At 52.5% G+C, this 27,073-nt stretch overlaps 9 protein-coding genes across 9 annotated transcripts; 5 read left to right on the forward strand and 4 right to left on the reverse strand.

The window, feature by feature from the left end:
- Nucleotides 1-592: 592 nt before the first annotated feature.
- Nucleotides 593-1,752, reverse strand: PV05_02272 (uncharacterized protein; the record flags this gene model as incomplete). Its single annotated transcript, XM_013462840.1, has 2 exons — nucleotides 593-862; nucleotides 925-1,752. The coding sequence occupies 2 exons, from the start codon at nucleotides 1,750-1,752 to the stop codon at nucleotides 593-595; spliced, it is 1,098 nt and encodes a 365-aa protein (XP_013318294.1).
- A 682-nt stretch (nucleotides 1,753-2,434) lies between these two features.
- On the forward strand, nucleotides 2,435-7,290 carry PV05_02273 (uncharacterized protein). Its single transcript, XM_013462841.1, has one exon. The coding sequence runs from the start codon at nucleotides 2,570-2,572 to the stop codon at nucleotides 7,034-7,036; it is 4,467 nt and encodes a 1,488-aa protein (XP_013318295.1). The 5' UTR covers nucleotides 2,435-2,569; the 3' UTR covers nucleotides 7,037-7,290.
- On the reverse strand, nucleotides 7,255-8,675 carry PV05_02274 (succinate dehydrogenase, cytochrome b556 subunit). Its single transcript, XM_013462842.1, has 3 exons — nucleotides 8,570-8,675; nucleotides 8,424-8,517; nucleotides 7,255-8,018 (listed from the first exon to the last, which is right to left on the reverse strand). The coding sequence occupies exons 1-3, from the start codon at nucleotides 8,619-8,621 to the stop codon at nucleotides 7,580-7,582; spliced, it is 585 nt and encodes a 194-aa protein (XP_013318296.1). The 5' UTR covers nucleotides 8,622-8,675; the 3' UTR covers nucleotides 7,255-7,579.
- A 1,166-nt stretch (nucleotides 8,676-9,841) lies between these two features.
- Nucleotides 9,842-11,221, forward strand: PV05_02275 (uncharacterized protein; the record flags this gene model as incomplete). Its single annotated transcript, XM_013462843.1, has 1 exon — nucleotides 9,842-11,221. The coding sequence occupies one exon, from the start codon at nucleotides 9,842-9,844 to the stop codon at nucleotides 11,219-11,221; it is 1,380 nt and encodes a 459-aa protein (XP_013318297.1).
- Nucleotides 11,222-11,886: 665 nt separating this feature from the next.
- On the forward strand, nucleotides 11,887-12,534 carry PV05_02276 (uncharacterized protein; the record flags this gene model as incomplete). Its single annotated transcript, XM_013462844.1, has 1 exon — nucleotides 11,887-12,534. One exon carries the CDS (start codon nucleotides 11,887-11,889, stop codon nucleotides 12,532-12,534), a length of 648 nt encoding a protein of 215 aa, XP_013318298.1.
- A 1,089-nt stretch (nucleotides 12,535-13,623) lies between these two features.
- Nucleotides 13,624-16,753, forward strand: PV05_02277 (uncharacterized protein). The gene is made up of 5 exons (XM_013462845.1): nucleotides 13,624-13,912; nucleotides 13,988-14,454; nucleotides 14,510-15,628; nucleotides 15,681-16,026; nucleotides 16,082-16,753. The coding sequence occupies exons 1-5, from the start codon at nucleotides 13,670-13,672 to the stop codon at nucleotides 16,703-16,705; spliced, it is 2,799 nt and encodes a 932-aa protein (XP_013318299.1). The 5' UTR covers nucleotides 13,624-13,669; the 3' UTR covers nucleotides 16,706-16,753.
- PV05_02278 (uncharacterized protein) lies at nucleotides 16,686-17,684 on the reverse strand. The gene has a single exon (XM_013462846.1). The coding sequence runs from the start codon at nucleotides 17,624-17,626 to the stop codon at nucleotides 16,796-16,798; it is 831 nt and encodes a 276-aa protein (XP_013318300.1). The 5' UTR covers nucleotides 17,627-17,684; the 3' UTR covers nucleotides 16,686-16,795.
- Nucleotides 17,685-18,275: 591 nt separating this feature from the next.
- PV05_02279 (uncharacterized protein) lies at nucleotides 18,276-22,010 on the forward strand. The gene is made up of 3 exons (XM_013462847.1): nucleotides 18,276-18,654; nucleotides 18,720-19,485; nucleotides 19,539-22,010. The coding sequence occupies exons 1-3, from the start codon at nucleotides 18,345-18,347 to the stop codon at nucleotides 21,769-21,771; spliced, it is 3,309 nt and encodes a 1,102-aa protein (XP_013318301.1). The 5' UTR covers nucleotides 18,276-18,344; the 3' UTR covers nucleotides 21,772-22,010.
- Nucleotides 22,011-22,157: 147 nt separating this feature from the next.
- Nucleotides 22,158-26,162, reverse strand: PV05_02280 (uncharacterized protein; the record flags this gene model as incomplete). Its single annotated transcript, XM_013462848.1, has 1 exon — nucleotides 22,158-26,162. The coding sequence occupies one exon, from the start codon at nucleotides 26,160-26,162 to the stop codon at nucleotides 22,158-22,160; it is 4,005 nt and encodes a 1,334-aa protein (XP_013318302.1).
- Between the last annotated feature and the right edge of the window lie 911 nt (nucleotides 26,163-27,073).

A 27,073-nucleotide genomic window follows, 5' to 3' on the forward strand; every position in this document is an offset into this window, starting at 1 on the left:
CGTTGATTCAGATGCTTGTTTTTCTGACCAAGACCGAACTTTTTCTCTCCTTCAGCCACAAAAGCTTGGCATAGCCTTACTACCCATTTAGGTATAAAACGATGACGTCGTCGAAAGAAGCTTGTTTTGGGCTTAGAATTTTCAGGCCCAACCACCAACCACACACATTCCCGTGAACCGCAAAAGACAGGGCGTGACAGTGGTACTTTCGATAGTCAAGCAATATGTTGCAGCCATTGTCCATCAGTGTCAGCCCCGTCAAGCCCCGAGAGAAGCCCGTGCTACATATGAAGGAGCACACATGGTCAAAGTGGCCTCAAATTGACCAGGCACCCACAGGCAAGACCAGGCTCGCAGGATGAGAAATATATCACCGCACACGCCGGCCGATCGTCGTGATCATCCAGAGATTCGCCATCGTGGCCATCCAAGCTCGATCGACGCCAACACGTATCTTATCGGACGGCCTGGTCCCGACCACGAACAGCTGGTTCCAGACTCCAGCATCTATCGTTTATGAAGCTCTCAAACCTGAGTACTTTTGAATAGCGCCTAACGCCTTACTGGCTGGAAAAGACAATGAAGCACACGATCATAGATATATCGGCAGCACTCTTTCGCCCGACTTCGATGCCGATCTGACCGCTCGAGAACGCCTGACCATGCTTCCGACGCCGCCACCATCCGCTGACGCTAGGCTGGAGGTCGTATTTGCTCCTCCTTGACCATCATCTTGAAACACTTGAAGTGAATTGATCGCCCAGTAAGCACCGGCAAAATCCTTGGGATTGTTGGCCACGTATTCTTCGCAAGTTGGCGCAAGTGACGCGCAAGAGGTGGTATTCCAGACCTGACCCGCCCACTAAACGAGGGACAGTTAGCCTTGCATTAGACGAGGGAACGAGAAATTATTGGATTACTTACCTGCCCGCAGAACGTGGTGTCAAAGATGATCTGCAAATTCTTGAAGTGATCGTCGATGTTGAAGCTTCCTTGAAACACAGAGTTCGGGGTACCCCAGTTCCCGCTGGGGTTTGGATTACTGCTGACAATGTCGTCAGGGAAGCTGCCGCGGGGGAAGTACCAGATCTTGATGAACTGCGACGTCCATTCCGTTGCGAAGACACCGCCTCCAGCGGAATTGAAGTCGCTCCCAAATGTCAAGTTAGATATGTCGCCAATGGAACATCCTGCATTCTTCGATTGGCCCGGAGCATTGATATCGCAGTCCGGTGTGACCAATTCGCCTGAAAAATGTGCGCCGTCGCTGATGACTGGGCCCGAGTTCGTGTGAAGAGTCATGCTGTTGGTGACCTGGTCATTAACTCCTTCGACAATATCGATCTCGCCATTGTTGGGCCAGTCTGATCCCAGCATCCAGAATGCAGGCCACGTTCCACAAACACCTCCAGGCATATGAGCAATATCGGCAACCACCAAAGCATGTTGAAATGTCTGAGTCGATGAAACACGAACACTGGCCCGACCCTGGGGTGCAACTTGTTCGGTGTCGACACCCATATACACGGCCAGTGATGAGTTTCCTGACTCTATAAACCCTGCAAGCCCTGTTGCGTTTGCGGCGTCAAGAGATTGAAATTGGACGTGGCCATCGGTTGGATCAGGGTCCGTGAAGAATTCGAAGCCTTGCCAGAAGGCATCTCCAGAATAATCTTGCACCAACTGATAGTCTGCCAGAGTGGTTCGAAAAGTCATGCTGACTAGCAGCACGAAGAAGGTCATGCCCAGCATTTTGCTTCTGCTATTGTCTTTCCAAGACAATACTCTAAAAGAAGTGAAGGCACTGCCGCCTGCGGACTTTGGCGTTTGAGGTCAAATATCGCGGTCACTGGGATTTCGATAAGGATGCGAGCAATGAAGGTCTTGGGATGGTAATGAAGGGAGAGCAGTGGATGGGAATACTGAGAGAGCGTAAGAGAACGGCAGGGCGAAAAAGAATGATTCAGGATATGAAAAAGAAAACGACTGAATAAGGAACGGAAGGTTCTCAGAATTCTCAATATCAGAGCAGCTATTGTCACCATGGCGCAGGCTGGAATGAGGTTTCTGCCACACCCGGGTGATAGACTCTGGAATGTGGTCCGTCTTTGGCGCAGCCATCTTTGTGGTGAAGGAGGCAATCCAAGACATCAGAATATCTTTTCGTGCCTGGTACCATTCAAGGGGGAATACTACGGCAGGTTGGCATCAATCGTCGACAACAGCATCCCCCATGGACAGAGAGCATGTTATATCCAGTCAAAATAGAAATGAAGCGAGACGGCTGAAACCAGAGTCCTCAGTCCGTAGATTGGTGAATACGAGATTCCAGATGCGTTTGTGAAACGCGTTTCGGCAATCGCCTGCGTGTTTTCTCTCCCCGCAATCGCTTCACGTTGACTGGGCGGCAACATTTCTCAGGACCTTGGTCTCTCAACGGTCTCTGTGGTCTCTCAAACACCAGCAGACAAGACATTCCATGCCATTCCAACACGTCGCAGCGCATACAACGCGACCAAGATATGGCCGTTCATCCCGATCCTGATCCCTCCTGTCCGCCGCTGCCATCATGACCACTCGGGCAAACCCAGATGTACCTCCTACACAGCCCACGTTCGAGCCCGCCGACCCTGTTTCCATCGCCGACCTGTCTCCAGTTCCTGCCAATTCCTCATCGCATATCCTTGCAAATGTCGCCCTTGTCTGGCCCTATTCCAGCTCCACAGGCACACTCGCGCTGTTATTGGCAGACCCCGATATCCGGGCTAGGAAGGCAAGAGGACAGGTCAAGGTAGTCTTTCGTGATGGAAGTGCCCGAGAAGTTGCGAGGACAAAAGTCGGAATTGGGGACACGATACGCCTCGCCCTGGTTGGATGTGAATGGGAAGAGACCGGAGAGACTGTATCAACACCGGGAAAGAAGATAGACTGGGACTTGGAATTCAAGAGCCGGGTCATCATCCAGGTCTCGCGCGACGATGCGGTGATCGCTAGCCTGAACTACACGGCACCTGAAGACGATATACCTACCACTAATGGACCGCTGGAAATTCTCAGCACCCTCCGAGATATACGGCCTCAGTTGAACGGTACTCTAGACCATGAACCAAGTACTATCCACGTTCCCTTCGTCACACCTTCAAAGTCGGCCACGAAATTCCACGGCACGACTTTCTTTGATGCCTCGCTAGACCCTTTCACGGAAGACGATGGGTATGGTCAAGGCCGAGGGCGTAAACGCACAAAGTTTGCCAGACATAGCGGAGCATGGAATCTGGTCAACTCAGAAGACGAAGAAACTCCTGTTCGGACACCACAGCAACCTGCAACCACCGTAGCGCTCGTTCAAACTCCGAGCCGTGAACAAGATAACCTGGCCTCAAGCCCGCTGGGAGACGCGTCTGTGGACGGAAATTCACCTCGAGAACAGCGCCGGATTCAAGAAGAAGGCCATGCTACCAGTCAAGAATATGCTCAAGAACATCGCGCTAAAGAGGACCTCCTTCATCAGGTTGAAGCGAATTCCTTTGTTCGCCAGCAAACCACCGCTGGAACTAAACACCGCAATCAATTGCAGGGTAATGTAGACAGTGGATACATTGCAGAGCAGCCGTCTGCTCAGGAGGAACAACTTGCGCACAACATTGTCGGCGAAACTGCGAACAACGACCAGCCTGCTCAGCCAACAGAGCAACTCTTGTCACAATCAGTCGTCATGGGTCCTCCGCAGACGCCAATGAGAATTTCCCATCTCCCTACACCAGAAGAATTTGCTGTCGGCAGCTCTAGCGGTGCAGCTTCTGACGCCACGAGTACACCCCGTCTTCATCCTCTGGCATCTCCAGGACTCCCTCTCGTATCACCCCTAGTTCGAAGGCATGGCGTGGCGACTGGCTATTTCCCTCCTTTCCAAGAAGGTCTTTCTCAGCTGGACGCAACAAGAGTTGTAGCAGCTGATGAGGAAGCCAATCAGCAAGGTGAGGCTCTGGTTGGGATCCAGGACGCACCCATTGGTCATAGTAGGACATATGATATGAACCAGGAAGCATCAAAGTTCCATGATGAATTGGACACATCGCTTGACGCTGTTGAGGAACCTTTCAACCAGAGACCGGCATTGGCCAGTGCAAGCCCGCATCCACCGATTGAGCCTCATCTCCAGTCCCCATCAACCAATCAAGATTTTGAGGCACCGACAGCGGCTAGCCATAATTTGAATGAGGCATTGCAGAATAAACACCCCGAAATCACGGCAACCGAACAGTGGTTATCCAGCGCGGAGCTGACGATTGCCCATGAGCTTTTGAAGCCTGACAACGAGTCCCAGAATCTCCGTGCTAGGCATCAGGCTGCTGAGATCATCGAGATAGAAGATGACGATCTTTACGGAGCACCACCTGATATTGCAAAGAAGCCTGCGCCTCCCTCACGGGAGTTAACCTCGCCTAGCCAGCAGAAGAGTCCTTCGGATGTGGTCGAGCAATTTTTTCAGATGTCGCCCGTGGCTGCAGCGACTGGCCAAGGGCCGGAGACTTTGGAAGGATCCGCCTCCAGAAGAGCTCCAGAGGAGATGACGGAGGTGGACCTGGGTATCAGTACTGTCAATTATCGCTCGCCTAGTATCTACGATGGAGATTCATTTCCTCCTGAGCAGCAGTGGGAGCGACCAAAGAGCTCTCACTACATCAATCGTGGATCCCCAACAAGCCACACTCCTGCTGTTTCTTCCTTGGATGGCAATGTTGATGAGTCGGAAGGGTCTGCTCTTGCTCAAGGGCGTATTGCTGATGTCTCGGAGGCTCTAACGTGGATGTTGGACCATTCCCCGGGCATGAATCAACCTGCAGGTGCGGACATTGACATGGCTGACGAATCTAGAGACCCATCTCTACAGCAAACGTCGAAAGCAACCGCACATGAGGTAGTTGAGATCATCATGGAAAAGGCTGATGAAACTGGTATTCAAGAAGCAGAAGACGTTGCTATCGGAGGTGAACTGCCCAGTGTTCCACAAAAGCCAGACGTAGTAACCCACCCTGCGACCATCGGAGTTGTGGAGCTGGATCACTCTCTTGTTGAAATGCCTCAGGTCATCATAGAGGAGAGCCAGGAGATACTTGGCAGCCTGCGAGAAGAGCGCTTCGGCAAAGATGAAGCCAGTGGTGATCAAGAAGCAGAGGAAATCACCATCATTGAGGAGCGCCAGGTCTTCATCTCGCAGGAAGGGGACGTTCCAGACAACTCTTTGGCTCCGACTTCCGGCCTCGAAGCTGGTGGACAATTACTAAGTCCAGATCAGACCCAGCTTGACCACCCCTTTGTTGATCGTAATGGCGAAATGATGTCTCCTCAATGGCATCCTTCCATCGCGCATGGGCTACCAACGCCTGTTCAGACGCAGGAAGAGCCTATAGCTTCATCCATCGAGGAAACAACTAGGAGCCAGCCAGACGAAGTCGCAGCTCCTGTAATCCGACCTCAGCCCCAAGCTGAAACTCCTGCACCACGCCGCATCTCTCAACGACTATCAGTCCGGCGCCCCATCATGCCGAGCGATATTTCCAGTCCATACTTTACGCCTCGCCGGCCTTCGCGAGAACCATCGTCCTCCCCTATGAGAAAGGAATATCTTAAGCCTTTTGTGCCATCCGTCAGCAGCCCGTCATCACCTCCAGTACATGGGCGCGAGGCTTCAGCTGAAGCACAGGAACCATTTGCTCAGATCAATGGTGAGAAGAAAATGATAATACAGAATCACCAGGAAGTACAAGCTTTCGCGCCGCGAGCTATGGGCACCACGACACCTCTTGCATACTATCCATACCTCACATCCCTTCACGAGCACTTCAGTCAATTGGTCGACATCATTGCCGTGTGTATTCAGGACTGTCCACAACCAGAACGTGCAAAGTCGGGGCCCAAAGACTACCACACAACACTGAGGCTAGTAGACTCATCCTGCCAGTCTGACGCAGTCACCGTCCAAATCTTTCGACCCGTCAAGACAGCGCTACCCACTCCTCGACGCGGCGATGCGCTTCTTCTTCGAAATTTCAAAGTTCAGACTCTGAACAGAAAGTTCATGCTTTTGAGCACGGAATCATCCTCCTGGGCGATCTTTCAAGCAAGCCATGATGGGAAGTCTCGTTGGACTGATGTTCTTACCCCTGGCCCTCCCGTGGAGTATGGTCCTCACGAAGAGCAATATGCCAGCTCGCTACTTTCATGGTGGGAAGAAGATGGCAACAATCGTTTCGAATCCTCGAACCAAGATATGACCAAGACAAACATGTCGAATGGAGTCAAGGTATCCCGTCAGTCACCCAACAAGCCCTTGCCAGCTAGCCGGCGAAGAGGCAATCGGGCCGACAACTTTGGCAATGAGGGTGACGTTACCGAAGACGCCGAAGGAGAAGTTCATGAAAGCATTCCGTCGACTGATACGACCGATCACGACCCCAACGGATCGACCACTTCGATTGCGCCTTCAAGTCCTACGGCTGCCATGACCGAACCCACACCGCGACGAAGTGTCCGACTCAGACAGTCTGCGAGTCCAGCGAAGGAATTGAAGAATGGCTCGCAAGATGCCCCTGATCATGGTGGCGATGATCATGAAGCCAATGGGACTTCTGGAAACTGGTCAAAGGAAAGCAATCGTCGTAGACAATCTACGATCTCGATTGTGCCTTCGAGTCCCGATATGGCGATGAAAGAAGCCACGCCACAACGAACTTCGCGGCCTAGAAGATCTGCCACTCCGATGCAGGATGTCAGCTTCAGCGGCAACGACGAAGCGGGTACAAGCCCGGAGAACCTGAGAAATGGTCGCAGAGGGTCAACCGTTTCAATCGCCTCTTCAACACCTAAGCCTGGGACAAAGGAAGCGGGGCGTCGGCGCAGTGGGAGACATAGGAAATCACCTAGCTTGGTCCATGAGTTGCGAGATGGGACAAAGTACGTGGATGACGGACAGCCTCGAAGGGCCAGTGTTGTGCACGAGTTGAGAGATGGGGCCACATATGTTGATGAGTGATTGAAGTGCCGGGCTATGGGCAGCGTGATCAGCTGGATGTGTAGAGCTTTTCTTGTCGAGAGGGAGAGAGGCCTGACACGTACGGCGGGTGTGCATGTTTGCAAAAGGCGTGGTCCAGGCAAGGCCGAGGGCTCGATTATGCTGCAACCCTTGGACTGGAATGGGCGGGATTGGATTGCGTAGCACAGCAAAGATATCAGAGATATCGTCGGCCTCTCGTGAAAACTGGCACATAGAGCCGGCCAGGTAAATACATAATGTTCAATTGTACGATACCCACATTGATCGATACCGTGTTGGCGCAAACAGATCCTGTGCAGTCTTGTGGCTGCACTTGTTCTTCTGCTCTTTCCCGCAATTCAACCTTGACTTTGGAAATAATCTGACGGTCACAAGTGCAGCACAGGATGTGTGATGCGTGCAGCTTGCAAGGTCACCGGGAAGGAAAATGAAAACAACGATACGGAATGTATGCTCCGCGATGCGCGGCGTAGGCTTGAACGGTCAAGTATTCGAATTTATGTACATCTTATGGGATACTTCTCACATAAACACCAAAGCCAGAGCAGCCACAGTCGCCAAACCGATCGTGGTCCATCCTGTCACAATGACCTGCTTGTTCGTCATGGCCGCACCAGTATCCCAGACCAGATGTCTAATACCGTTCAAGCCGTGGTAAGTAAATGGGTATGCCGCGAGCGTCTTGAAGAGGATCTTTGCGAAGATGGGCAAGCTGGCGAAACTAGCGGCGAGGGTTGCGCTCTCCAAATGCCAGCCGAACAGAGGTGCGACGAGGTATGCGGCGCCAAAGGCGTAGATCCCGACAGAGAGCGTGGCGCCTGTGATACGGTGGAACATCGACATGTACCATGTTATTTGTGGCCGGTAGATGGATAGATGAGGAGAGACGGGACGGTGGCGGCGCTGTTCGGCGAGGATCTCGGAGCCGGCGGATTGCGAGATGGGAGTTGTTGCTGCTTGTCTGGACGATGTTAGTCTCATCTCAAGGGAGGCTGCTGGGTTCGAGAGCAGAGAACAGCTGAGTAGAGAAACAAACAGAGAAAGGTTGAAGGAGCGTGCTATTATTGTAGAATCGTGACGCGACACAGATGACTTGAGGTGGACATTTGCGGGCTGCCGGCTGAGAGGAGGGAATAGTGTTGACTGCAATTGCATTTCACCCATAGCCTTCTCTTTTGCTTATTGGGTTTTGACCACCTAATGGTCAAATCTTGCTTCTCCATCGTCTTTGTTCGTGTAGTGCGATCCATCGGACAGGTTTGGAAGTTGGGCCTTTGCAGTAGACTGGCAGCGGAACGGAGGGGATGCGGGTAGCTTGGATAAAACAACCGTTGACAACACTGTCTTGTCCAGGGAGCTGTCTCACCTATATTGGAGATGTTGACCCATCGCTATGGCTGCCGGAGCAGATAATCTTGACAGAGGAGTCTTGCTGAAGGTGGAGGGGTTCGCGACGGCCACTGCTTGTAGGTCAGTCCACCAAGTCTGTAGGGACAACAAGAGAGTGCTTACATCGCCGCGTGGTTGCCTGCAGCACTCGGCGGGAGAACATGTTGGCGGACATGGCTGCTTTGGAGGAGAGACTGGGACGACCGTTCTATCTCAATCGACAGCGACGTGAAGCTTCATGATGTCGAACTGCTTCGGATGTCGATCGGCAAGTTTGGGCTTGGCAACGACAACGTGACCAGGATTATTATGTCCTTGCGCTGATTGGTTCGCTGCGGGAAGGGAGGAACATCCTCAAAGAGCTTGGAGGGAGATGCGCAAAAGTTGGCTTCCTATTGCTTTTTTTAACCTTATCAATAGATGGTGTCCATGCAATACTCCCACCGGTCTGGAAGCCGCCACCAGAGAGCAGAAAGGGGAAACAGAGTATGACCGAACACTAGGAACAAGCTCTTCACGTACGAGATATCGGATGTGACTACTGATGTTTAGTCTCCGGATTCAGGAGCCGAAAAAGAGGCAGATCCGTTGGACGAGGTCTCCTGTGTGCCGACTGAGAAGGGGGCGAAGCGATAAAGCCTATTGCTGAGCAGGGTAAAGCGCAAGCTCCTTGCGAGGAAAATCAGAATTGACGGCGACGGAAGTGGACAACGACCTCTCAATGAACATGAAAAGCAGAAGAGAAGACGCAGATGAACAGAAGGAGAAGACAAGAGAGCTTGATGAGCTCGATAAAATATCCTTCCACCCTTGTGACTATCGAGGCTACAACATTATTATCAAGGCTGCGTCAAAACGTAGTCCGTAAGTAAATTCGATATCGCGCTCTAGACAAGATGTTGGGCGTAAAATGCGAATCGACGTGGAGGAGTCCGCAATCAGTCAAGCACAATCGATCATATCAAAAGCCCTTCCACTTCCAGCATCACCATTCCTACAGACTGCGTTGAAGACGTAGTCTGTAATGAATCCCGGACTGCCGGCTACACAATATTGACTGTCGTTACTGATCGATCATGCACAAATCCAGGAATGTTCTCACAGGTTAACTCAAACAGAATTCTTTGGTTGCTCCTGTGCACTACGATGCTAGACACGGACAGCTGTACACGGTTAGTGATCAAAGAAATGTGCAGTATGAGGACCTTTCCAAACACACATCAGAGAATTCTGCCCATGGCGGCCTCCAGAAACTTGTGACCGATGCCGCAGCCTCGTTAATTACTCTGTCTACGCTGCACATTCACGATCCCACACAACCATCAGCATCACAATCCTTTTCCTTGGGCCAATTCCGTTATCGTCCGCATCCCTTACCATGTCTATGTCGTGATCATGTCGTTCATAATGTTGAAGTATGCCAGGCCCGACTCCTGTATCTGTTCACCCGCTGCCACACCCTTCGTGCGATCCCTCTGCCCGATACATGGAGTCCCTGTGAATACGGGTAGGAAGAGGAAGGGAAATGACAGGGTAGAAGAGGAGGAAGATTCAGACTATCGACCTGGAAGGAGACGTCGCGGCACCTTGGACAAGAAGAAAACGACACCAATGAGACCCGCTAGCCATGCGTTCAGCAAGAAGACGGTTGACGCGACATCATCTCCTCTCACTAGTAACGACAAGAAGACGCCGAGCAAACCTCCTCCACAAATCAATAGCACCAGACCGACATCCGCGACATCACACCCCCTCACCGACGACAACGTGTCAACCATCGCGACATCATCCTCCGTCCTTGTGCCCGCGCGCTCAACCGAGGAGGCTTTGGCATATTTCCAGAATGCCTCGAAAATCAATAGTGGTGGTCAAGAAATCAGCAGCAGCTGGATTCCATCGAAGTTTTACACCGATACACTAGCACGCCTCAAGGATGAAGATTGGATGAAATTCGACTTGCTTGGAGAGAATTGGAAAGAATTTCGCACCAGACTCTATCGCTACCTCCTCGTACCACCATCGAAGTCCGTTACCTTTGCCGCCCCAACATCGACACTTCGACGGAGCAGCGATCACAATATTCATACCTCAATTCTGCGCGCGAACCGGCAGGTTTACCGCGAAGCGAGCAGGATTCTGTATGGCGAGAACAAATTCATTGCAGCTGAGCCTTTCCATCTCTTCCAACCGAACGGACTAGAGGCCTTGCGACGGCGGACAACAACCCTGATTCGAGAGCTATCTTTCGAAAACAAGGGAGATGCAGCCCAGCTGTGCCTAGAAAACATCGAGACCATACTGCAACCGATCTGGAAGATGATGCTCGAACAACCTGCGTTTTTGAGTCTCAAGAAACTCAGCATCCGCCGTGAAGTCATCCGAGAAGCGGATCTGAACTTCTTCGCGTTCCAGAGCTATCTGGACACGCATGGCGGTGGCAGTCTCGATGCTCGCTCATTGTTCAACAAGCGAGACCTTGTCGTACGCACCATGGCAAAGCTGGCTTCCCTTGCTGCGATGAGAGACTCGGAATTCAAAGACATGTACATCGTCGAAGCGGACGGGAAAGAGGTGGTATTCCCAGGCTTTCTCGGAGTGAGCAATGTGATTGAAGTTTGTCTTACCCGAGACCAGGACCATGGTATCACCGGAGAGAGGCTGGATCTGCATCGAGAAGTCATTGATGTGCTGTTCCACGAGAGAGAGGTCGGGTTATTGGGAGCTAATGATGCATATGAAAGGTATCTCGATAGGTATCGAGACCAATTTACTTGAGCGCGGCAGAGACCGCACGCTTGGGCGCGGAGAAAGATTGGAAACTGAAAGGGCAGAGCTGTCATCCAACAACGGAAGAGAATGTTATAAGTCAAAGAGATATGTGAGAAGTCATAATAGCCCCAACGAAATGAAATCCCATGAAAATTGCAGGTGAATATTCCCCCGAGCTTCCAAGCAGAAATATTTCAACGGAGTAGTCCACGGTTGAAGACGGATATCTACGGCATTAGTCGTCTCGTCGTTTTCGAGTGATACAACCTTGCAAAATTCTCGACTACAGATTGGCGAGAAAAGCATGTCACTCTTAATCACAAGAGAAAAAACAAAGTCTTACGTTGCGCTGAAAGCAGGGTTCCGACGAACCGTGACGGCGATTGTGTGGCGGCGAAAGGCGCATTTTCGTACATGAGCAAGCGGTGTTTGTTACAGGGCGCGCTGAGGTCAGGGTTGATACCGGTGATCCCCTTCGGACCTCAATCCTACATCCACAGGGCGTACATCTGTACAGGCATGGTCAGACTCACTTTTTGCCTCTGTGTCCTTTCATGAGAATCATGCCGGGGTAGATATACCATTCTCGCTTGCTGGATGGCATCGCAGGCTGCCAATCTGAAAAAGCTTCGCTTCGTTCGGAAAAAGTCTTATCAAGAACACAACTCATTATGCTCGCCCAACCAGCCGTCGCCGTGGCTGTCGCGCCGCACGAGTACTCGTTCAACGCGCACATCTCTTCTCCTAGAGCTGTTCAATCATTACCAACACTAGAAAAGCCAGGCACAAACACCAAAGCATTTACAATTAGAGCAGCAACGATAGACGATGCTGAATTTATAGCAAACCTCGGCGCCACCGTCTTCTCGACCACGTTTGGCTTTTCAATACCTACGGCCGATCTGAAAGCATATCTGGGAGAAGCGTATACCGTGTCCGCCATAGAAAACGACATTCGCTCATCTTCCACACATATCATCGTTGCGTGTGCCGAATCAGATGGCCGTGTGATTGGCTTTGCGCAATTGACTGAAGGCACCACCGAGCCTTGTATAGACGATCTGGAGGGGGTTGTCGAGCTGCAGAGATTATATGTTGAAGCGGATTTTCATGGCTCAGGTGTTGGAAGAGCCTTGACCACACAGAGCGAGGATATGGCAAGGAAGCTGGGGTATCGAATTGTGTGGTTAGGCGTGTGGGAGGGCAACTTCAAGGCTCAGCGGGTGTATGAGGCTATGGGATTTACGCGCGTTGGAGACCATGAGTTCAAGATGGGCAAGTGTATTCAGACGGATTGGATTATGGTCAAGGACTTATGAGTGTCTGCTACCTGATCATTTCTTCTCCTCGGTGTTCGTGGCGCGTTGGAAGAGGAAGATTGATGTATCGGCGGATCAATTTACATAGCTTTGACATGGAAATCATCCCAGTCTCAAGAAGGATGTCTGAGTATTTTGCAGACAATTCCTTGCTCAGCTGCAACAAGACATGGAAAATGTGAAATGTGACCTTAGATATGAAACCCTTGCAATTCATTGACAGAAGGACATGGGCGATTAACGACAGGTCTGGTATGTCCTCTAGGACTCCGTATCACAACCAGGCGCAACTTTCAGGATGAAAGCTGCAAAGTTGATACCACTTCGCATGAAATTGAGGTTGCTGCGAGTGTGAGCTGCCAGGCCGAAGTCCATAGTAAAAGGAAGAAAGGAGAGTTGAAAGATCTGCTTGTGAAGAATCGAAAATCCAGAACCACCCGAGTCAGAGCTTGGCAACTAACAGAGAGTAGCGACTCACCCAGGCCGTGCCGCTTTTAAAACCACTCGCCCTCCCTCTCACCTTCACACTCACCCTTCATCCTGAACTTCTCCACCGCGTACAGCTCAATTGTCTCGGGCACAAGGGTCGGTTGGGCCAATTTCCTTGGACTTCAAGGCGCCAGATCGTCGCCAATGAGAAGCGCACTTGCGAAATGGCCATAGATGTCCTAAACCCTGTTGGTGTTCTCAGGTGCCCAAAATTCTGAGCGTCTCAAAACCGTCAAGGGTGCCCGCGCCTCCGCCCGTGGTGATCCGATGCTGCAAATCAATTTCATTAGCTGGGTAGGCGCAGGACTTGGGGTGGCCTGCATGCAGGCGTGCCTGCGACCACTCCCAAGCAGACACTGAGACACTAGCCGTCTCAACCTGTTGCCACAAAAGTAGCTGACGGGATGTGCACAAGTACTAGTATTGCCCAACTGGGAACGATGGTGATTTGCTTAGTTCTGGCTAGGCTCGGCTGCACTGCTGTGACTGCTGTAACGGCTAACCAAGCACGCCAAGTCGTCCTGAGGTTCTGGGTGCCTGATCTGACACAGCCTGATCTACTTTCGCTGATCGACCAATCTTCTTCCAGCCACCTACCAAAGAATCCCAGTGAAAGCTTCAAACCCATCATTTGGGATGCGCACCCATGGACGACGACACTGATTCCCAAAGCCTGCTTCAATCCGTGCTTGGATTCTTCGCTCGAAGGCAACCGCAAAGGTCGGCAAAGCCGGCGTCACTGAGATCACGGAAACGCGAGGCCTGGCTACGGACGGATGCATTTCTGCAGCGCGATGATCTTGGCGAAGCTGACCCAGAGAGCGTTGCAAAGACACTGCGCGTATTTGAAAACCTTGTTCAAGACGACTCTGATCGAGAGATAGATTTCGTAGGTATTCTTGATATACAGCAAACTCCAGTCTTTCGGTCTGTTGGCCTCTCACTTCCTGCCTACTAACGACAGTTCGCGGAGCAGAGCTTCCAACAACCCCAACAACCCAGACATGAGCAGTATCCGAAGCTTCGCCGCATGATCGAGAATCCGAATCGCGAACCGCATCCCGACCCAGGCACTGTCATTCGCTTTAGTAAACGGCGACGAGAATGCGATGACGCCATTCAGGAACTTTTGCATTTGGAACAGGAGAGAAAGAAGCGCCGAGTTCTGCCTCGTGAAGAGCAAACTCATGGGTCCAACCTCGAAGACCCCGATGCCGATTTCGCCGTGCTGATGAGGAGATATTTGGTGTCCTTGGACAATGCGTTGCGAAGACACTGGGTTTGCGTTTGCCAGAAGTGCTCAGGGTTGAGCGTGAGACTGTCGCTGCCACAACACAAAAAGGATCTCGAGGCTGAGGCGAGTTTCGAAGTATTCTTTGGGGTGCGGTCCGTACCTGCAACTGCTTTGCAAGAAGCTAAAATCACGGTCAAGTAAGCTCTCGAAGCTTGGTGTGATGACTTCTATTCACTAACACTGCCGGTGCAGAGACCTACACAACAGCACATTGAGGCGCTCATCTGAGCCTATAGTTAGCAGCCCACCCGACTTTGCCCACATATGCCAAAGCATCACAGAATCCCTCGGTCAGCGAAATTGCTTGCATTTAGCTCTCGAGGATGGGATATTTCAGAGGCTTCGCCCGCAACCAAAGACATTTGGTAGTGATCGAATGTCTCGCACGGTATCCTTGTCGGTACTGTTCAATCGCCAGCAAGAATTACTTCGTGGTGAATCGGTACTACCACTCAAGGGGAAGCGAGTCTTGGCTGTTACACTGGCTTCAGCACTCCTTCCCTTCTTGGAGACACCGTGGCTACAGTTTTCCTTCAATCACTCAATGATCCAGTTTTTTGAGCCACGGCAGGATGGAGAACTCCCCAACATCACGAAACCTTTCCTGGCTCTGGAGCACGTTCCAACCATCTCAGCCCGCAGTACAGACATCGGAGACAGCTCTGGCCTCTCGAAACACATGGTTCATCCCAACGCCAGTGTGCTAGCCCTAGGCATACTCTTGTGCGAGCTTCACTATTGCACACCCGTGGAGCTGATGGCAAAGGACCCGCACGTCGCCAGGAACGTCAATGATGATTTTTATACCTGTCTCGATAAGCTTCAGACTCTGGAAGACGACGCTGGCGTGGATTACTATCTCGCTACGAAGGCATGCCTTACTGGGGAGTACTATCCCCTTGGACAGCACGCTGACTTCGAGGATGTCAGCGTTCAGCGGCTCTTCTACCAAAACGTCGTCAAACGACTTGAGGCCGTGATATTCAAGGCATGGGGCATTCGAATAGAGAATCTGGGTTCGTTCAGTTCTCGACAGAATGAATCCTGCTGGGGCTCTATCGGTCGAGATGTTGTCCGCCTCCATACAGGCAAGGTCGATTCCTCCAATGCAAACAATACAGTAAGGGCAAGTCCGTATCGTTCAATTTCTGACACCTCGCCCGTGAGCTACGCACCCTTCCACTCAGATATCGTGCTACGGATGTCGGCACAACCTTCTTCCGGATCGCAAGCCCACGGACTCCTCGCCGAGCCTCCAGAGAAGAGCTTGTACTTTTTTGATGCAAGCCACCAGACGGGTCCTGAACAAGAGTGAGGTGTTTCCCACTGGCTATAAGACTTCGTCGTACTAATAACCTGCCAGGAATCCACTCTCGGAAAGATGGATGGACAATCTGCTGTCCTCGATCTATCCCTATGTTGACCCTGTTTTCGACCTTGCCGAACCGGTTCGAATAGCGATTTTGGACTCCGGACTCGATCCTGATAACCCATTCCTGATCGAGGATCAACAACTAGCCAACCCACGAATCAAGGAAGCGCGAAGTTTTGTACATGGAACAGGACCACACGACATTCGAGACGAGATCGGGCACGGCACCCATGCTCTTGGTCTCCTTCTCAAAGTTGCCCCATGCGCTGAGATCTATGTCGCCAGAATTGCGCGACGACAGACGCTGGATTCCAATACCTACGATGACATTGCAAAGGCAAGTGTCTCTATACCAGAGCAGACTTTTTTGACTGAGCTAATGACCTGTGCAGGCCATCGATCACGCAGTTGAACAATGGAAAGTGGACATTATATCAATGTCATTCGGGATTCGTGAATATCACGAGCTAATGAGCACCGCTATATCTAATGCACTGAACAAGCGGACGTTATTGTTCGCGGCAGCATCGAATGATGGAGCAAATCTTGGCAGAGCTTTTCCAGCTCAATATCCCAGCGTCTTTTGTATACACTCAACCGATGGAAATGGCAATCCCTCCAATTTCAACCCTACAGCAAGTGAGACGGACGTCAACTTCAGTCTACTTGGCGAGCATGTCTCTTCACACTGGCCGGCTGGCATGAACGGACACGATCAGACTGTCAACGCTATGTCAGGAACATCGGTCGCAACACCGATCGCCGCTGGCCTGGCGGCGTCGGTCTTGTCCTTTGTCCGGCAGCAGGATCAGCACATCGCTGTAGAAAGTGAAAGGCTGGGACCGTGGCTGAAAAGGGACAATTCCATGGATGCGGTCTTCAAGAGTATGGTCAGACGGAGGCGGGGGGTCGGCTACGACTACATCACACCTCATGTGCTCTTCGATAGCGGTTCGACAAGGGAGGATGTTTACGGGAGAATCAAGGATATCAAAAGGAACATGTACAAATACTAGTCGAAGCCTAGGACTGGTTTACTCAACCTCCAATCACACATGGTTTACTGATGTCTATCTCAGTTGTCGTCCAAGATTCGTTTAGCATGATTAAGCGGGAACGCAATAGACGTTGCCGTTCTCGGTCACATCGGGAACAGCCTCAGCAGTCTTGATATCAGCTCCATCCACGTCCTCAACCAAAACACATTCGTCGTCATCTTCCTTACCGCCAAGGGTCATAAAGGCGCCCTTATTGTACTCTTCAAGCTTCAGTCTCCGCCCAAACTTGAGCCTCTTCACGCGGAACGCAAACACAAATTCCGACTCGCGATTGGTCTCCGTCGCATCGTCATTCGTGCTAGTCCAGTGGCCTTTCGGGCCAAAGGTCGTGCCCAGCGCGGTCACGTTGATGCCGATGTTCCCTTTGACCGTAGTGCTCTGTGAAGTCGAGTATTTGATCTTGGCGCCCTTGACAAGCTTCATGCCCGTGACGACGAAGAGCTCGCTGACGAGTGCAAACTTCTGCCTGGGATCTCTCAGCCATGTCTGCACGGCCGGTGCCTTGACGGCCTCTTCCACGTATTCCTGGGTTGGCTCGAACGCCAGCGTCGTCAGCGTGTCGAACGCGAACGTATTTGCCGTTTTGTTCGAATGCTCAACGTTCAGCTCGGGACCAAGGGGCAGTCCACCGGTAGCCAGCTGCAGGAACTGTGCATAGACACCCAAACCGAGCCCTTTCTCAGTTGAAAAAGTCTTCTTCCAGTCGGTCTCCACGATAGGCGGGAATGCATCAGTCACGGCAACAACGCTCGCTCTGTTCAGAGGGTATTGCGGTGCTGATGTGGAGCGAATTATAGACCCAAGACATAGCGGGCCCGTTGGTGGTGGATATATAAAATCGGATGTCGGACACAGAAAATAAGTCTTGGTAAAGGGCATGGTTTCACGATTCAGGCTCAGATACTGGGCTTTCCTTAGCACCGAGCGCAATGATCGGAGGAGCAGAAGAGGGATGTGTTGAGAGAGGCTCAGTTTCTATCCCATGCGTGGATGAATTGGCTGCATTTTGGCTTGGCACTAAATAGGCATGCCTAACTTGAACCGGAACGTTGTTTCAGGCTTGCCTATTTGCTTGTCTTATAGGCTTGCCTAGGGCGGCTAAGATATGAAGGGTCCTAAGTTAGGCGCCACGTTGGGCGGGCTATCGACTACTTCTAACTAGTTGGGATAGGCATGCCTGTTTCGTGCCAAGCCCAAATGCCGCCAATCCATCCACGCATGGGATAGGCACTGCCCAGGGTGTAAACAATTACCAGGTACTCAAGTGCCCTTTCTTATTATTTCTGTCACACTGCCAGACCGACCAACTTGAAGCTCGCAGGCCAATCAAGTCGTCCATGTTGATCTGGCCAGATACAGCAGCCGAGCCGCTGATAGCGAGCGGTCATCGCGTTTTGTACTTGTATCGCTCCTCATCACCCAATGCACATGCTGTTTGCACATTGTCTGAGTTCATGCGACAGTCTCATAGCCTCAGTCGCGATTTGCTTAGCCACGACCTTTGGAGCGTCCTTTCCATGCAGAGACCAGGATCGGCTTCCAGGATCTCTGCCGCACTCAGAAGGACTCGCGACGGTCCGCACCGCGCCCTCTCAGCATGCAAAGTCTCGAGCGCGCGGGAGACGAGTCTATGGAAGATGTCTTCCTCCAAGATGATCTTAGCCCGACCATCGCAGAGCATGCGACACAATGCCAGTCTCTTTTCCACAAGCACATGGACATGCCGGAAATCGTGCCAGACCCTACTATCATGGACGACCAGCTGGCACGCTTTTCTTTGTGGGCATCAAACATGGATGTTTACGGGCCGCTCAATGTCTCGCTGGACTACAGACTCCGATTCAGTCCCACAGCCGCGGATATCATACATCAGCTCCTGGACATTATTTGCGATACCTTGCTGTCTCGTGAGTACTTTCCGTACACATTCGGATGCATTGGAGGCCAAGGCTAATGGGAGTCTCGACCACAGTGAAGCCAATCGACGATCGACCACCACAAGTTTCGAGCAGGAAGAGACAACGCATTTCAGTACATGGCAATTCGGGAGTCACGAGGAGAGCCGATGACGACGCAAGCGATTCAGAGACCGATGTCGATACAGCAGAAGAGAACATTCTAAAGATCACCGAGACAGTCGGCGGAACATTGACGCGGCTCTTCCGTCTATCCAACGCCGTTCGAAAGTCCGCCAAAGCCAACCGGGCTCGCAAGATCGAAAGGTACAAAGACGACGAAGAGGCAAACAAGGCCATAGACGAAATGCGTCTCTACACCAAATGCTATATTGAGTTCCGATTCCCGAAGGTGCCTGAGGCGCTCCGCTCGGCATTGGTCGAAGCCAACGCGCTGCGACTTCGACGGCTGTATTATCAACGCTCCCATCGAAGGCGCGTTGATCTGAGTATTCAGAGCCCGGAAACGACTCCGGCCGTTGTTAAACTCCCCAAAATGACGGGGAGTGCGCCGGCTGTACGATTTGCGCAGAGCGCGCTGCCAAAGCCTGCAACGACTAACAAAATACCGGCCCCTTCGCCAGTGCCAGCAACGAATGCGACTACTGCTCAACAAACTGCCGTTGCGGCCTTCTACGCCAAATCCACGACTGAGGTTCCCCGGGCTAAATCTGTTCTCGTGAACAACAAGTTGTCGTTCCCTCCCATACCGCCGACGCAGCAGTGTCCATACTGCGGCGTCGTTGTTGAGTTCAAGAACACTGCAAGGTCCTTGCTGTGGCAGTAAGCAGATCATTCCTGTCGTTTCATGGGAACATGTGACTAATATGCACCAGAAATCATGTCATCGGAGACCTGGAGCCTTTTATTTGTGTTTTTTCACACTGCCTGGAAGCAGGTCACCACGGGCATGGGACCGGTCCGCTCACATTCGAAACGTCGAAAGCCTGGTCCAGCCACATGCAGACTGCTCACGGCCATACATGGGAGTGCAGGGCCCCTTCTCACGATCCGATCGTCTTTGACCAAGAGATCCAGTACCAGGAGCATTCCATCAAGGAGCACGGCGTGCCTGAAGCGCACGCCGGGACCCTCAGCAACGCCGCACGGAGGCCAGTCGTCGATAAGGTGCTGGAATGTCCATTTGGCGACGATTTTCAACCCTCGGGAAAGGTTGAATCCAGCGCTGTCTTCTCGAGTGAAGCTCTCCAGTCACACGTCGCCGGTCATATGAAGGAAATTGCTCTGCTTATACTGCAAAAACTTCCCAGCGATGATGAAGAGAACGCGGAGAACGTCAATAGCGACCAACCATTAGAAGATGATGGGCCGGCCGGGGCTTTTGGAATTACACGTGCATCCATGTACAGCGTACTGGACGACGCGGACCTGGATTTCCAAGACGATGACGCTGAGGCTGCAGACGGCAAGGTGAGCCACCGCGAAGAGGACATCAGTGCACGGGTGACAGTACTCGACTTAGAGGACAAAGACGACTTGGGGATGTCGAAGCTTCACCACGCGGTGCAGGCTGGCGATCTGGGCGTGGTTGAGTCCTTGATCCAGAGCGGGGCAAGTGTAAATTTTAGGGACGAAAATGGCCAAACGCCTCTGCATTACGCTGCGGAGAGGGGCTTCATCGAGTGCATGGAAGTCTTGGTCATGCACGGTGCGGATTTACATATCGTTGACAACTATGGATTTTCCCCGTTTCTCTGGGCTGTGGTTGCCGGGCAAGAAGGCGCCACTAAGGGACTGTTGTTCATGGACGCTGATGCCAATTCATACAGCGCGGATGGAAAGTCTGCGCTCGCTTGGGCAGCCAGTCTGGGATGGTCTTCGACTGCTAAAATGCTTGTTGAACACCGTGCCAGCATATCTAATAACCGAAATACGCAGCAGACTCTGCCTTTGGAAGAAGCGGCAGCTTCTGGCAACCTTCCCACTGTTCGATTACTCCTCGAATGTGGTGAGGATCCGAACCATCGTGATCGCGATGGTTGGTCCGCGATACATTGGGCAGCAGAGGAGGGCCATCTGGAGATTGTGCGTTTGTTGCTGAACGCTGGGGCCAACCCCAGGGCCGTCAGCTCTTACGGTACGTCAGCATTGCACTGCGCTGCAAATGGAGGGCATGTTTCCATTGTGAGCTTGCTCCTCCTACAGCGAGCCGATCCACTCAAGTCAACATGCCACGGCTGGACTGCACTACACCACGCCGCCTTCATGGGACACTCCTATGTCGTCCAGCGCCTCTTAGAAGACGACCGCATACGATCCACTGCCTCTCAGCAGGACAACCACGGCTGGTCCGTTCTTCATTTGGCCATCCACAGTCGAGATCTAGCCACCGTCCGTATCCTGCTCGACAACTCTGTCATTGCAGAGCCTCAGACCTTATTCGACGAAAGCGGCCTCACTGCAGAAGAATGGCTGGATCGCGGACCGACAAGCCATTCCCAGAAAGCCACCGGCAACTTAGCGTTCAGCAAGTCGCGCTGTTGCCGGGCAGTCACAAGCCTTCGCCAAGCTGTTACCGTAGGTAACGTCCCCATGATCAAACTTCTGTGCAGATTGGGTCACGACATCAATGGCATGGACTCTGGAAGGAGGACTGCTCTCTACTACGCCGCGAAGAAGCGCATGCTTTCCATCATGGATCTGCTTCTTGACCTGGGTGCGGATCCCAACATTCTCGCCGCGGGACGGAAGAACTGGGAAGAATTCATTTCGCCTGGTGATGTTTTACTGCGGCTCAACCGAGCAGGATACTGCAAGCGAGATACCGACCATGAGGTGGAGCGCCAGATTCGTCAGGCACTCAGAGTGCAGAGTCAGCCGTCTGTGCCGGATCAACCAGCCTGGTTCGTATCGGACGAGTCGACTTTATCAATGCCGGACCAACCGTCTTCATCTGTTCCAGCTTCGTCAATGCCACCTTCTCCAGATCATGCAGCTTCAAGTAAACCGACACGCTCGCCGGCGCCTACATACCAAACAAATGACAACAAGCGCAAGGCAAGGTCAGGCCGGACGGATTGGTGGAAACGGCTCATAGGTGGAAGATAGCTACCTCGGTCCCTAAAGGCGAGAGCGAGGAGCGACAGAATAGCTGTGGGTTGTATTGGCCTCGAGCCTTGACAACTAGGTTGGGGATGTAACATGACTCATGTCCAACTAGTGCAGCGGCTTCGATTCAGCAGATTCGAAACTTGCGGGTAGGGAGACCTCTGAGCAGAGAAAAAAAGGAAACCAATTCTTCTGGCGCTCATGTCTGTAAATGAAGGGTCAAACGTACATTTAGACGCTTCCCTGTAAATGAACGTCCTTCGACTGGGAGCTTTTTTAAAATTAATCCCAAATGCAACACATAAAGCACAATTATGAACACAGGCTCAAATTTTCCTCGCGACTTAGCTCTGCCACTTCTCAGGCAGGAGTATTGCGAAAATACCTTATGAACCTAGGATGCGATTCATCATATATCCGACTCCCGGCAAGGACTGCAGATGCTGTTCCACTCTTTGTCTCGGTGCGCCCCTAGGTAATGTCAAACCATACCGCTTCCCAATGATCAGGCACTCCACAAAAGTCTTGCAAGCCCGCTTCTGCAGCGATCCCGGAGGTTCCTTCGCTATCAACGCCCCTATTTCCTCCGGGATGGCCTCACCAATCAGCCACCGGTGAGGGGTGACATTCTGCTCGCAGAGAATCAAGCATGCTGCCGAGGGTACGTTGAGAAAGCGGTCCTGTCCCTTCTCATGAGCCTGCTGGGCGAACTGGAAAATACTGGTCAGAAAGAGACGTAATCTGGCAGAGTCGCGACTTTCGCTGATGACGAACAGCTCATTGGCGCACGCCTGATTCGCATCGCCGAACAATTCAACCTCGTGACTGCTGCCGATGTATTCTTCGAAGAACTCCGCGACGACCCGGGAGAAATAGTCGATCGGCCCTGGTTCCTGTTTGTCGATCATGGCGAAGTGGCCCGTCATGAGTAGGGCCGTCCGAAGTACGTTCTCTTCCCGATTCCCATTCCGAACACAGCCATCGAAGTCGCTCAAAAACTCGCGAATGCCGAAGTGGAAGGACTCCAACGCGTCCCTGTCGCAGGCAATGGCGGCCCAATCTGAAATTGCCGCAGCTGTGACGGCATCTCCTTCTCTCCATCCGTGTCGGACAGCCGTGAGTTTCGTGTCCATGCCGGTAAAGACCGTGATAGCCAGCAGTGCCTGAAGATCTCTCGGCGCGACCTTCTGCAAGATCTGCGTCGACAGGTCGCCCATGGCCTTCAGCCTCTTCGGATTCCTGGCGACAACCAGCCCCAAGAAGAACACATGGTACAGTTTCGCCCATTCGCGCAGTTCGTCCGTTTTGTTCTCCTGGACGAGCTCCTGCAGTACAGACAGACTGTCCCAGCGGTTCAACGCCACAAACTTGAGATAGAAGGACATCAATCCGAGAACGAGGGGAAAGCGGAGGGAAAGGCCCAGCCCTTTCATGACCAGGTCGACAAATCGCGACGAACGCTTGAAGCGTGCGAGGAAGACCTGCCCCTGGAGCCCAAGTAGCTCTTTCACTCGCTCGTCCATCGGGTCCGTAGCTCCCTTCAGGGAAGCAACTCCCAGAAGAGCTGGCAGTTTGTCCACGCGCGCTCCGTGCTCAAGTAATTCCTGCGTTATTTCTCTCGAATTCGCCAGAATGGCTCGCATCAATGGCGTGTCCGTGTCGCCATGCTCCGCCTTGGCCTCGAGACGGGCGCCGTATTCGAGCAGCAAAGACACGACGTCCCTGTGCTGTCCGGTGACCGCAATATGGAGTGCCGTCAACATGCTTCGATCTTTGAAATTGACACGCGCACCATGGTCAAGCAGCAGTTCCACCGTTTCTCGGTGACCTTGGTTGACGGCCCAGGACAGCGGCGTCCGGCCGTAGTTGTCCTTCCGCGAAATGAGGCGGGCATGCTTGCTGATCAACGACTTGGCCCAGGGTACGTTGCCAAAGTATGCCGCAAGATGCAAAAGTGTGAAGGAGGGCGGGCTTCCGCCGTTCTTCTCCTGCTCCCAGTAGACTTTCCACCATTCGTCCCGGATCGGAGAGTCAACTCGGAAGAATGGACGTGAGAACTCGGACGGTGAATCGATCACATGAATGGCGTGGTGGAAATGCACCGACCAGTACTGGCTGGCATAAGATAAGAAGGGATCGTGGCCAGACATTTCGTGAATCTTTCCCGGATTTCCGTATCCGCGTTCGACGTGTGCTAAACAGGTCTGCATGAGAGTCCTGTGGGTGTCCTGGCTCATATGGAACATGTCGATCCCTTTGACGATGACTTGATCGCTCTGAAAGAACTCCTTCGCCGATTCGTGAACCAGGTTGACGACATCTCCTTCGACCTTCACGAGCAACCCGGCGAACTTGAGCCGATTCTTGGTCACTTGCGTTGCCGGAAGAGTACCAGCCGTCTTGATCCCTGCGGCCACGGTCAATTCTTCCAGTGTGAGGGGCCGGGCAGCGAGAACGACCCATTGAAGAATGGGGACCAATGCTTTCTTGTCGTCGATCTGCTGAAGAAGCCGCTGGTAAATGCCACCCAGGCCTTTAGGAACATGGCGGAGAACTTCATCGATTTTGCTCCAACTCCTGCCCTGAAGCTCATTGGCAACGAATCCAACCCACAGAAAGGTCCCATCAGCGCCAGTCAGCAAGGTCTGCTGAACGTGCGCGACCATCTCTTCGGAAAGGGTTTGCTCGGATGCCAGTTCGGCAACTTTGGCGAAGATGTATCTCTCTACATCATGCGAAATTTCCGTGTCGGAGGCGTCCAACTGAATCTGTTGATATTGGCTGAGTTTGCTCTCCAAAACAGCCGGCTGAGGCCGGGAGAGGATAATGAGCTTCAGTCGTGGCCTTGCTTTTTCCCCAGACTTCGATAAGTAATTCCTAACAGCATCGAGAAGCTGCCTGAGTGATTCCTTTTCGCATTCATCCAGACCGTCCAGAACACAGACTACTTGGGAAGACGTGCTCTGCTGAAGTAGGGTCAGGAAAACCCTCCACAACGAGACAAAACTGGAAATGGTATATTTGGTTGTTTCGGTCCCCTCGAAGGAAATCTTGATGTCTTTGGCCAGAAAAGGATGAAGGTCGATCCATTGATGCAGGATGCCTCTCATGATGGCCAATGCAGTATTCCGATTCTTGTCACGGTTACTGCAGAAGTAGTAGAGGAGAACATTGTCGGCGGCATCAACCAGTGGCTGTAGCACCTCGGTGATATAAATCGCCAGCATGGTCTTCCCTTTTCCAGGGCCACCTGAGATCCAGAGGAGTGGGTGATTCGCATCTGTCAGCCACTCTTGATAATGGGGATGCTGTATGAGCCATTCGCAGGTGCCATCAACCCTGCGCCCTTTCAATGCAATGAGGGACTTCCGATCAACCTCGGGTCTTGTCAGAAGCAAAGCGTCAAGAACGGGCGTGGCCTCGGCATACGAGTTTGTGGCCAGAGGTATCGTCTTGGATACCATGGGTATGAAAGAGAGGACCTCTTTTGCATATGCTGCGGCAGCCGCTGCGGCGTAGGCGTGCCAGAGCTCGAACCTGTGCGAATCTGCGTAGTCGCAGATTCCTCGGATGACCAAGTACTGGGCGGCATCCCTCAGCCCGGTTGCCTCCCTCTCGAAACAGAGAATGCCGTGCTTGTGTGCGAACTTGTCCCGGGTCGCTCCGTGGCGCGTCAAATGATGGCTGGAGGCAATCAGGCCATAATGAACGAAGGGGTCCTGTACCTCCCGAGGCTGCCGGGATCGGATCCTATACGGGTCGCAATGACTGCATCCGCTGTCTTCGGATTCGATGGTTGCATGATCATAATTCGGCTCAAAGAGGACGTCCTGCTCCGGGCCAGGGTGGGCAAAGGTGACGGGGTCTTTCTGCACGATCTCGGAGATGTACAGGGGCATCTTACTTTCATCAAAAATGGCGGCTGTCTCGGCCTTACCCATAGCTGTGAGCAGCAATGGTGTTGGCTGATCCAACGCTCTGCTGCGAACAAACTGATCTTCCGTTCGCTCCCCGATCACGTCATACTGGACGACACCCGGCCAGCCAGCTGTCGACTTGCTGACAACAACATCACCAAGACGAATATCCTCCTTCGTACCGGGCACTCCTCCCGCAATGCCGACCATGAGATTGAACCGGACAGATCTGTAGCTTGCGTTCAACTGTGTGGCCACGTCGGCCACCGACGTTTTACCACACACCCTGGAATTCGGATACGCCACAACGACATTGTGGCCTTGAAGACTCCCCAGAATGTAGTCATTGTCGTCGTCTGAGTTCCCATCCGGAGGTAGATTGTAATGGACGCGATCAAGCGCTGCTTTGGCTGCGGCGACCTCTATAGGCAGTGCGCAGACCCACCCGACTGTGTAGTCGTCACGGGACCCCATATCCGGCCAGGGCGCAGGTCAAGGAATGAGAGACTTCAGGAGCGTCGGTGCCGACGAGTGGTGTTAGGTATGTCGAAGCTGGACTGTCTGACCATTTTTTTGACGAGGTCTACTTTCAGGACATTGCGCGCATTCTTGTGGATGAGCAAAGCAATCAATTAAACAAGGAGACAGCAACGAACATGCGAGCGGACAGACAGGCTCTCGATCAGCGTGCTCCTTCAGCCTCATCATGGGCGTCTAAGTGACTTGCTTGGGCCCACTCACACCTCAGTTTCTCGATGCCCCTTGGGGCCAGAAACGCAGACAACCTGGAATGATGCAGCCAATCAAAGTGTCAAAAATCCTGGTCTACAAATGTACAAGTATTACGGTCTTAGCGGTAAATCGGTAATGAAACTCGCTTAACCGGGGTGCAAAACAGCTGCCGCTTGAATCAGCTAAGTACCGTTGAACAGAAGCCCCGCCTGCCACACAAATTGTCCTCGCTGCTGTTTGTCGTCGAATGACACCCTAGCGCCAAATTACACGATTTGCCCATGAGACCATAAGTACTTGAACTTATATTCGGCCGCTTCCCGGTGGGTGGATTTGGAGAACGGCACGAGCACGGACCGAGTACCCGTGACGGTGCGCGATAGGATCCACACGTCGCGGTGCCTGCAGGCAGCCGGATACGTGCATATTCCCCGCTTTTACGGAACATCGCGAGGGCCAATTGCACAATTTTAGGCGGACACCCGATGTGGTTAGGTCCTCCTTGTTCCGTCACACACCTGCGAGCCGTCGGGGCTGGCGCTTAGCGAGAACAACTGAATAAAAGGGCAGCAGCGCAAGAAACTAAGCAAGGGGGAAACCTCTTTCTTCATCTTGCATTTCCACTTACTCTCAAAGTCCGGCCTCCCCTTATT

The sequence above is a fragment of the Exophiala xenobiotica genome (genome assembly GCF_000835505.1).
Source record: "Exophiala xenobiotica strain CBS 118157 unplaced genomic scaffold supercont1.2, whole genome shotgun sequence".
Lineage (NCBI taxonomy): Eukaryota > Fungi > Ascomycota > Eurotiomycetes > Chaetothyriales > Herpotrichiellaceae > Exophiala > Exophiala xenobiotica.